The sequence below is a fragment of the Oreochromis aureus genome, linkage group 15 (assembly GCF_013358895.1).
Source record: "Oreochromis aureus strain Israel breed Guangdong linkage group 15, ZZ_aureus, whole genome shotgun sequence".
Taxonomy (NCBI): Eukaryota; Metazoa; Chordata; class Actinopteri; order Cichliformes; family Cichlidae; genus Oreochromis; species Oreochromis aureus.
This window is the reverse complement of record NC_052956.1, coordinates 26,200,893-26,211,166: the sequence shown is the minus strand read 5'-3', so window position 1 is coordinate 26,211,166 and position 10,274 is coordinate 26,200,893. Positions and strand designations below refer to the sequence as shown.

At 46.8% G+C, this 10,274-nt stretch overlaps 2 protein-coding genes across 2 annotated transcripts; both read right to left on the bottom strand.

Moving 5' to 3' along the window:
- Positions 1-1,016: 1,016 nt before the first annotated feature.
- Positions 1,017-1,589, bottom strand: LOC116330495 (putative transmembrane protein INAFM2). The gene has a single exon (XM_031752842.1). It carries the CDS (start codon positions 1,587-1,589, stop codon positions 1,017-1,019), a length of 573 nt encoding a protein of 190 aa, XP_031608702.1.
- Positions 1,590-3,196: 1,607 nt separating this feature from the next.
- Positions 3,197-9,942, bottom strand: myh6 (myosin, heavy chain 6, cardiac muscle, alpha). The gene is made up of 2 exons (XM_039598570.1): positions 4,109-9,942; positions 3,197-3,605 (listed from the first exon to the last, which is right to left on the bottom strand). Exon 1 carries the CDS (start codon positions 9,940-9,942, stop codon positions 4,138-4,140), a length of 5,805 nt encoding a protein of 1,934 aa, XP_039454504.1. The 3' UTR covers positions 3,197-3,605; positions 4,109-4,137.
- Positions 9,943-10,274: the final 332 nt, after the last annotated feature.

The window sequence follows — 10,274 nt, the reverse complement described above, 5'->3', positions numbered from 1 at the left end:
GGTCTTTACACCCATCAAGGATGATATATAAAAAAATCCCAAACCAAAAAATTTCACTTTCATGAATGTAAAAAACCCCAACAAAATACAACGATTTGTACAAATATACACATTTTATTCACACTGTGTCTGTGTGTGAGTGTGTATGTGTGCATGTGTATGTGTGTGTGTGTGTGACAGTGTGAGCTCATGTTTTTCATTTACTCACTTTAAATATTTGATGTTTTTATTAATAAGTAAAAATAAAATATGAGATTCTGTTTTTGTTTACATTTTAAAAGCATCCCAACTTTTCTGGAACTCATTTTAATTTTGTAGTTTTCATTATTGATAAATCATAAAATAATTTTTTTCCTGTTAATGTAAGAAAAAATTCTCGTGTTTGTTAAATACAAATCCATCTGGAACTCCAGATGGATTATTCAGGGAAGGAAACAGGGAGGATTAGGGAACAACTAAAAACTCAGAGGGATTAAAGGTTTAACCTGGGTTTAACTAGTGAAAAGATGAACAAAGCAAAAACTACAAAAAGCACAGCACAGACAATAAATAAGCGTGGATTAAATGTTCTCATTAAAGCTCTCTGGTGACGAGTCTTTGTGTGGAGTGGAAACCTGAGCTCACCTGTGTGAGACGAGCTCGTCTTTCAGTTTTAAAATGTTTGATATTTGCTCAGCGTACGTCATCGTTCTCATTTATAGTAACACATTTATCCAACACAGCTTCAGCTTGAACCCTCTGTAGTCTGAACTTTGACCCCACTCACAAGAACAGCAAATAAGCAACATGAGCTCAATCAGCTCCTCAGGAGCACCTGTCTCAGGTGTGATCATGTGACAGAAAAGGAGCACCTGACGTATACAGAAACTCGTTTATTGTAGAAATGCTCCTTTAATGAGAAGCTCGGAGAAACACAAACTGAACAATAATCAATAAAAATAAGTCATAAATCATCAATAACTGGACCGATGGAAGACTTCTCTCAGCATCCACAGGAGCTTTTATTGTGAAAGGGTTCACTGGTATCCAGTAAAGTCCTCGGACCCGGACCCGGCGGAGTCCGCCTCCGGCCAGCTGGCGGAGGGCGCTGGCTCCCGGTGTCGGGCGGCGCGGTGGGTCGGCAGGTTGGACGGATCCTCCGCGGTGACGGCGGCCGGAGAGGTGGAGCCCTGCCCGGCCCCAGGAGGTCCGGTGGGTCCGGGGGCGAGGACCGGAGACACCTCCGCGCTCAGCGCGGTGACGGGTACGTGACCGTCAGCAGGCAGGTCAGCCATCGATCTGTTATCAGTGGCGTCACCGCCCGTATCGACGTCACACTCGGAGGGCTTTCCCCGGCTGTGCTCGGCCCCGGGGCTCCCGGTCCGGTCCCGGCTCTGACCGGGTCCGGGTCTCCAGATGAGGCTGTAGTACACCGCGAGCACCACGGCGGCCACGGACACGCTCAGCACGTACGCCGCCACTGTGGCCAGCCTCACCCACTTCCGGTTGGCGCTGGCCGCCAGCTGCGCCTTCTTCTCCCCAGTGTAGGTGACCGGTCTGCCGCGGACCGCAGGCCCGAACCTCCGGGTCCAGCTGCGGGGTTCCCGCATGATGGCAGCCGGAGGAACAGGAGGAGGTGTGTGTGTGTGTGTGTGTGTGTGCTCGTGTGGGTGCGTGAGGCCAGGTAGAGTCTGCAGAGTGCACAGGTCCCTCCGTCATCCACAGCTGGACCCACAGCTGGATCCGCAGCTTAAATACGCTCTGTCAAGCTGAACCGGGTCAGCACGGACCGGAAACTATGGTTACGCCTCCAAAATAAAAGCACGATGATTCAAAGCGAGTTTGAAAAGAAAGTTTGAGTTTTGCTCCTGATTGTTTGCTGTGACCAAAAACTAAAATAAAATTTAAAGAGGACAAGAAAATAAAAAATATTTTACTACAGAAAAAAATAATAAATGCACAGCAACAGAAAATCGAATTCCTCCAATCAGATACACCCACACTACACATGCTCAGTTTGAGCCTCTCAGCAGGTACCAGCTGCAGGAGCAAGCCCTCAGAAGGACAGATTGAACCAATCACAGCACGGCATCGTTTAGTCCTCATTTCCACAAACTGTCAGGCACAGATGAACTCACACTGCAAACTAAACACACAGGTTACATTCTCACAGAGACTGGAACATCTGGGACAAGGCTGGTGTCCATGAACAGCAGAGGTCAGTCCTCCTCCTGTAAGTGATAAATACTACCGTCTCACTGCACACACACACATTTCCATAACAACAGGTTCAGTGAGACAAAAACTAAAGATAATCCATAACTCCAAAAAATCTGAATTCTGTGCTGTGACAGATGTGTGAACATTTACAGATGTTTGCACATCTGTCACAGCTGGAAGCTTCATGTGTGAAAACACTGAATAAACTCTGAGAATAATTACGAAGTAAAATTCACACTTAAATTTAAAAAAAGAAATAATAAAAATAACAACCACTGGAATAAAATATATATATAAATTGTTTTTCACACACATACAAACACACACACTTGTTTGCATATCCTGTGAGAACATCTAATTGACATAACCCTTTCCCTAAGCACGTACCCTAACCATCTAAGGCTACGTCCACACTACTGTGTTTTCGTTTGAAAACGTATAGTTTTCTCTCCTATTTGGCCTCCCGTCCACACTGAGACAGCGTTTTCTGCAACGTCAGCATTTTCGGCCGTTTTAGTGTGGACGCACAACTCTTTGAAAACGAGTGAAAACGCTTGGGTGGACGCGGAGCATTTTCAGACGAAAACGCCGTTTTCAGACGAAAACGCCGTTTTCAAATCCATCCAGGCTAGTGTGGACGTAGCCTAAAATGAATGCCTAACTATAACCTAACTGTAACCCTGACACTAAAACCACATTTTGAGCCTCAAACATGCCTTCAAATTTGTGGGGACGGGCATTTGGTCCCCATAAGATATCTAAACATGGTACCAAAACACTCTCTCTCTCTCACACACACACACACACACACACACACACACACACACACACACAAGCTTTGAGATTGATTCACATTTCAAACATCATCAGTTAAAAGTTCAGTTTTATTGATGTCACGTGATTTGAAATCAGAAATCAGTTTTCAGGAATCAGATGGGACTTTATTGATGTTCACATTAATAACATCAACACTTCAGAAATGCAAAAAGAAATGCAGTAAAGCAAACAAACAAAGTTCAGCAGAGAAAGAATCAAAGCAAAGAGATCGCTAGATTTGACTGAAAACTGCTGAAACAGGAAAATCTGAGATTCTGAAAATCATTTCAAAACTGTGAATCAGAGAAGAATACGAACCTGAAACAGTCAATTAACCCAAAGTATCGGTTTAAAATCCTCAGCTGCAGGTATACCAAATTTAAAACAACAGTATGGAAGCAGAACTTCATTTATTTCAGTCTCTGTGATGCTAGATGTGTTTTACTGGAGTGAGCATAAACATACTAAACATCCTAAACATTAAGTGAATGAAAAGCTTCAGAGAACTCATGATCAGTAGAATAATCAATACATCAAATACTAATTACTGATCAGAGAGGTGATGGTATCAGCTTCAACTTCAGGAACATCTGTGGGAGGAAACAGATTCAAACATTAATGACATAAACATGACAAAAATACAGAAATAACAAATCTGTGCTGTTAAGGCCACAGATGAGGATTTATACACACTCATGAGTAAAACAGCATTAATGTCATGTGTTTTAATGCTGTGTATATATATTTAATAGATCAGTTGTTTTAAAATAATAAACACAATCCATAACATGTTAGTGTGAAGAACTTTTCATCAGCAGAAACTATTCAACTCAAACTGATGGAAAATTTGAAAATTGCTAAAGTGTTGTGGTTTAACTTTACAATAGCTGTGGTAATGAATTTAAAACTGATTAGGTTCTTAGGTCTGTAGTGTTATTAAACATTATTTATGATCTTATTATTTGTTCTTTCTGTTTGTAAATGTTTAATTAAAATGCATAAACATTATTTGGACATTATTTATTAGGGTTCCATTAAACCTGATAGACCGTATTGTTTACAGAGCTCTGACTATGTCACTGACTCTTCTCACCTGCGATGTGCACTTCCTGTTCCTGTTCCTCACTCATCCAGGCCCTTTTTAGACGATCCATCCCTAGTCTTTGCCCTCAGCTTGTTCACCTGCGACTCTGCGATGTCGGCCCGCTCCTCCGCCTCCTCCAGCTCGTGCTGCAGCTTGCGTAGTTTTGCCATGTTGATGTTGGCCGCCTCCTCGGCCTCCTCGGCCGCTCTCTTGTAGGACTTGGCCTTCAGCTGCAGCTTGTCGACCAGGTCCTGGAGGCGGGCCATGTTCTTGCGGTCCTCCTCGGTCTGGTAGGTGAGCTCTTTGATGCGGCGCTCGTACTTGCGAACCCCTTTGATGGACTCGGCTCCCCTCTTCTGCTCTGCCTCCAGCTCATTCTCCAGCTCTTTGATGCGAGCCTCCAGTTTCTGGAGCTGCTTCTTGCCACCCTTCATGGCGATCTGCTCGGCCTCATCCAGACGGTGCTGCAGGTCTTTGATGGTCTGCTCCATGTTCTTCTTCATGCGCTCCAGATGGGCGCTGGTGTCCTGCTCCTTCTTCAGCTCCTCAGCCATCATGGCTGCATCTGTGATCGCCTTCTTTGCCTTCTCCTCAGCATTGCGGTTCTCCTGTATGGCTTCCTCCACCTCACACTGCAGGTGTAGGAGGTCTGCTTCGTGCTTCTTCTTCTGGTTGATCAGGCTGGTGTTTTGGGAGTGCAGGAGTTGCATTCGCTCCGTTGCCTCGGTCAGCTCCTGTTCGGCCAGTTTCCGACTTCTCTCAGTCTGCTCGAGTGCGGCTCTCACTTCCTCCAGTTCAGCCTGGATGAGGTTGTTTCGGCGTTCAAGCAGAGCAATGTTTTCTTTCAGGTCATCGTTGCCATGCTGCGTGTCATCTAGCTGCAGCTGAGTGTCCTTCAGGAACGCCTGGAGGGTCTTCACCTGTTTCTGGGCTTCAGCTGCCTGCCTGTTAGCTTGGCTCAGCTGAATCTCCATCTCATTGAGGTCACCTTCCATCTTCTTCTTTACTCTCATGGCTTCATTTCGGCTCCTGGTTTCGGACTCCAGAGAGGACTGGAGTGATTCCACCATACGCTGGTAGTTCCTCTTGGCCTGGTCCATTTCCTCGTCTTTCTCGGCCAGCTTGCGCTCCATGTCAGCCTTCACTTGGTTGAACTCCAGTTGAGCCCTGAGGATCTTGCTCTCTTCATGCTCCAGGGAACCTTCAGCTTCCTCCAGCGCCGACTGTAGCTCAACCTTTTCTTGTTCAAGTTCCTTTCTGATCTTCTCTAGTTCGTGGGCGCTGCGGCCACCTTCTCCCAGCTGGTCAGTGAGGTCTGAGATTTCTTCTTGGAGATTTTTATTCTCTCTCTTCATTGTCTCGAGTTGATCCAGACATTCTTCATAGGCATTCCTGAGTTTGAAGAGCTCAGTGCTCAGAGATCGAGCCTCTTTCTGAGATGCCTCTAACTCACACTGCGACTCCTCAAATTTTTGCTTCCACTCTGCCAAGACTTTGTCAAAGGTTCTTTGTTTTTTGTCCAGTGCTGCGGATGCCGCATTAGATCTCTCCAGGTCCAGCATGAGGTCTTCAATCTCATTTTGGAGCCGGTGTTTGGTTTTCTCAAGGGACGAACACTTTGCGTTCACAGCCTCAATGGCCTCCTCGGCCTCCTGCAGTCTCTGAACAAGCTTCTTTTTTGCTTCTTCCAGCTCCTCAGTTCTCTGGATGCCGTCCGTTTCATATTTGGTCCTCCATGCAGAGATTTCAGTGTTGGATTTAGACAGAGCTCTCTGCAGTTCAGCCTTGGCTTCCTGCTCTTCCTCAAATTGTTCTCGGAGCAGATCACAGTCATGACGAGCAGACTGAACAGCATGGGCGAGAGCGTTCTTTGCCCTTAGTTCCTCCTCCAGCTGTCTGCGCAGATCTTCCATCTGCTGGTTGTACGAGTTCTTCCCTCGAGTAAGCTGTGATATCAGACAATCCTTCTCCTCCAGCTGCCGGCCAAGCTCACCATTTTCAGTGAGGAGCTTGGCCCTCTGGGTTGTCAGCTCATTGATGGTCCTTTGAGCCTCCTCACATTTGCTCTTGTACTCATTCATGTTGTCTTCCATCGTTCGGCACATTTTCTCAAAGTTTGCCTTTGTCTTCACTACATTTTCCATGTTTGAGCACAAGTCATCGAGCTCTAGCTTCAGCTCACTCTTTTCCTTCTCCAGTTTTTGTTTGACACGCTGAAGGTTATCAATCTGTTCTCCCAGTTCAGCGACGGTGTCGGCATGTTTCTTCCTCAGGGTGGCAGCGGTGGCCTCATGTTGCAGGGTTGATTCCTCCAGCTCTCTACGCAGCTTCTGAAACTCAGCTTCTCTCTTTTTATTCAGCTCCACCTGAGCTGATGTGGCTCCTCCAGCTTCCTCTAGACGTTCACTGATGTCCTCAAGCTCGCGGGAAAGATCAGAACGCTGTTTCTCCACCTTGGCCCGGGCTGCTCGCTCAGCATCCAGCTCCTCCTCCACCTCCTCAATTCTTGCCTGGCTTTCTTTGAGCTTCTTCTGGAGCTGAACTGATGCAATCTGCTCATCTTCTAGTCTTGAAGTTATTTGGGTGACCTCAAAGTCTTTCTTCTTGATTTTTTCCTCCAGCTGCTGCTTGTCATTCTCCAAGTCCATCAAGTTCTCCTGGATCAGTTTCAGGTCTCCCTCGAGCTTCCTCTTTGAGCGCTCCAGGTCCATCCTGACTTTCTTCTCTTGCTCCAGCGATCCCTCCAGATCATCCACTTGTTGCTCCAGCTTAGCTTTAGCTTTGGTCAAAGTGTTAGCTTTGTCTTCTTCACTCTGCAGGTCATCCAGAGTTTGCTGGTGAGCCTCCTGCAGCGCCCTCTTCTCTTTGGTTAGCTTTGCGATGTTCTCATCCTGTGAAGCCATCTCCTCCATCAGGTTTTTCACCTTATTCTCTGTAGCATGTTTCTCTTTTTCCACCTTGGCTAACGTTAGCTCCAGGTCATCTATGTCCTTCTTCAGCTCTGAACATTCATCTTCAAGCTTGCGTTTCTTTGCTGTCAGATCAGCGTTCAGCTCCTCTTCATCCTCCAGTCTTTCTGTCATTTCTTTTAGCTTTGCCTCCAGTTGAATCTTACTCTTGATCAGCTGTTCACAGCGTTCCTCAGCATCTGTTAGGGTGTCCTGTTCAGACTGAATCTGAAGGGTCAGATCATTCTTCTCTTGGAGGAGAGTCACTATTTTCTCCTCCAGTTCTTTTCGTCTTGCCTCTGATTTCTCCAGAGTTTCCTTTAGCTTGTTGAATTCATCCTTCATGTTGGCCATCTCCTTCTCAGACTCTGCACTCTTCAGCAGGGGTTTGATCTTGAAGAAGAGTTTCATCCAGGGCCAGTTTTTCACCCCAAGGAAAGACCGAAGGTTCCACTGAATGACCATCAGGGCATCTCTACGTTCCACAAGCTTAATAAACTCCTTCCTCATGAGGAGCCCTCGGGCATTGGCCTGGATCCTGGTGATGATTCGAGAGAGTTGCTCATCTCGCATCTCCTCCAGTGTACCCAGCAGGCCGGCTTTAAAAAAGACTTTTGTGTGACCAAACTTATACTGAGTGTGGTCAATGTCCAGCGATCCTAACAGCTTTTCAGTACTTTTCTTGCAGTCTATGAACTGACCCTCTGGGATGGCGGATGCATTCAAGATCCTGTACCTCTGTTTGAAGTCTCCGTAGAGCACCCTGTTTGGAAAACCTTTCCTGCAAATCCGGATGCCTTCCAGGACCCCATTACAGCGTAGCTGGTGCATCACGAGGCAGTTGTCCATGACTCCTGGAGTTTTCCTTTCATTAGGAATCAGACAGCGGACAAAGTGTGGATGAGTGGTCTTCAGGTTTGTCATCAGCTTGTTCAGGTTTTCTCTGTGAAGCGCAGACACCGTCTGAAAGGAGGAGCCTTTCTTCTTGGCTCCTTTTCCACTTCCCTTGTCTCCTCCATCAGCTCCTGCATAGTTTGAAAACAGAAGACTGAGAAGCTTCAGAGAGGATTTCTGATAAAGACCAACCACTGTCTCATTTAGGGGGTCTTTGTTTTTGACCAGCCAGCCAGCGATGTTGTAGTCCACTGTCCCAGCATAGTGAACAAGGGCAAAATGGGCCTCTGCTTTCCCCTTTGCTGCCCGAGGCTTCTCAAACATCTTGTTCTTACCCAGATGGTTGTCATAGAGCTTGGCCTTGAAGGTCTGGTCGCTAGCTTTGGGAAACATGCATTCTTCCTCCAGAATGGACAGGATCCCCAGAGGTTTCTCAATCAAGTCTATGCAGGCCTGGAGGTCCATGCCAAAGTCAATGAACTCCCATTCGATTCCTTCTTTTTTGTACTCCTCTTGCTCCAAGATGAACATGTGGTGGTTGAAAAACTGTTGCAGTTTCTCATTGGTAAAGTTGATGCACAGCTGCTCAAAGGTGTTGAAATCAAAGATCTCAAACCCGGCGATGTCCAGCACTCCTATGAAGTACTGACGGTGCTGTTTGGTGTCCAGTGATTGGTTAATTCTCACCACCATCCAATTGAACATCTTCTCATACACTGACTTAGCCAGAGCACCAATGGCATAGTAAACTTGGTCCACACTCTGCCCTTTGGTGACATATTCATTTCCTACCTTAACTCGGGGGTGGCAAAGCCCTTTGATGAGATCAGCAGAGTTGAGCCCCATCAGGTAAGCTGATTTATCAGCAGCCTCAGTTCCATCAGGTTCAGCCTGCTCCTCGCGCTGCTTCTGTTTGAACTTCATGTTGCCATAGTGCATAATGGCACCGGTTAGCTTGTAGACACTCATTTTCTCCTCTGGAGTGAAGCCAAGCACATCAAAGGCACCATCGGTGGCCATCAGCTCCTCCGAGTCGTTGATGGAAGCAACTGTTACCTCTCCTTGGGAGATGTAGGAGTAGTCATATGGGTTGTTGGTGATCAACAGCATGTCCAACAACTCTGGCTTCTGATTGGACAGGATCTGGTAAAATATGTGGTAATTCCTTTCGGCCTTTAGCTGAAAGGTAACTCGTGACTTCTCTAGCAGATACGTCTCTATGTCAGCAGACGACAGCTTACCGCTCGTGCCGAAATGGATTCGGATAAATTTTCCAAAACGTGACGAGTTGTCGTTTCTCACCGTTTTGGCATTGCCAAAGGCCTCCAGTGCTGGGTTCGCCTGGATGATTTGATCCTCCAGAGTCCCCTTGCTGCTGTCTTTTTTGCTTGCACCACCAACTGCAGCGATGCTGGCAAAGTACTGAATGACTCTCTTGGTGTTCACAGTCTTTCCTGCTCCAGATTCTCCGGTGATGAGGACCGACTGGTTCTCCCGGTCTGTCAGCATGTACTGGTAGGCATTATCAGAAATGGAAAAGATGTGAGGAGGGGCCTCGCTCCTCTTCCTCCCCCTGTAGGCAGCCACCACTTCAGCATCATAGACAGGAAGCCACTTGTAGGGGTTGACGGTGACACAGAAGAGCCCGGAGTAGGTATAGATCATCCAGGCTGCGTAACGCTCTTTGAGGTTAAACAGCACGGCGGGCTCGTGGAGGAATGTAAACATTGCCATGTCTTCGATTTTATCGAACTTGGGTGGGTTCTGGGGGTGAGTGTCAGATTCCTTAACTGTCACCGTTGTTCCATCTTCCTTCTGGACCATCACCATCCCTCCGTCCTTGCTCAGGATTTTTCCCTTGACATATTCTTCTTTAGTGTCAACTACAAAACATTCAGTCTTGATGTCAAAGGGTCTGGTCTGAGCCTCCAGACGCTCCTTCTCAGACTTCCTCAGGTAAGGAGCAGCCTTCCCAAACTCGGCCATCAGAGAGTCGCCCATGCTTTAGGGTGGAGAACGTTGGCAGTCAGAGGAGAGAACAAACTAAGTGAGAGAGATTTCCTGCTGAAGCTGATGGAGAACTGCAGTCTCCTCACAGCAGGTGATATTTATAAAGACTCTCTGTGGACCAAATTAGGAGATCACAGCTGAACTAAATCTGTCTGATCATGTGAATGCACCATGAGGGCAGATTCAGGACCTTTGGCTGTTAGAGTCCATTTTAGGAAAAGTGAAGTTGTACCGCTTATCTGCTGCTGATAGTCCCGACACGTCTGCATTTAGACTGCATCCTCCCTGGAGCTCATCCTGCATATCCTCCACCCTTTAACATC

Bases quoted from the DNA above. Each gene is read 5' to 3' on its own strand.
- myh6 (XM_039598570.1), bottom strand. From the start codon at position 9,942: ATGGGCGACTCTCTGATGGCCGAGTTTGGGAAGGCTGCTCCTTACCTG.
- LOC116330495 (XM_031752842.1), bottom strand. From the start codon at position 1,589: ATGCGGGAACCCCGCAGCTGGACCCGGAGGTTCGGGCCTGCGGTCCGC.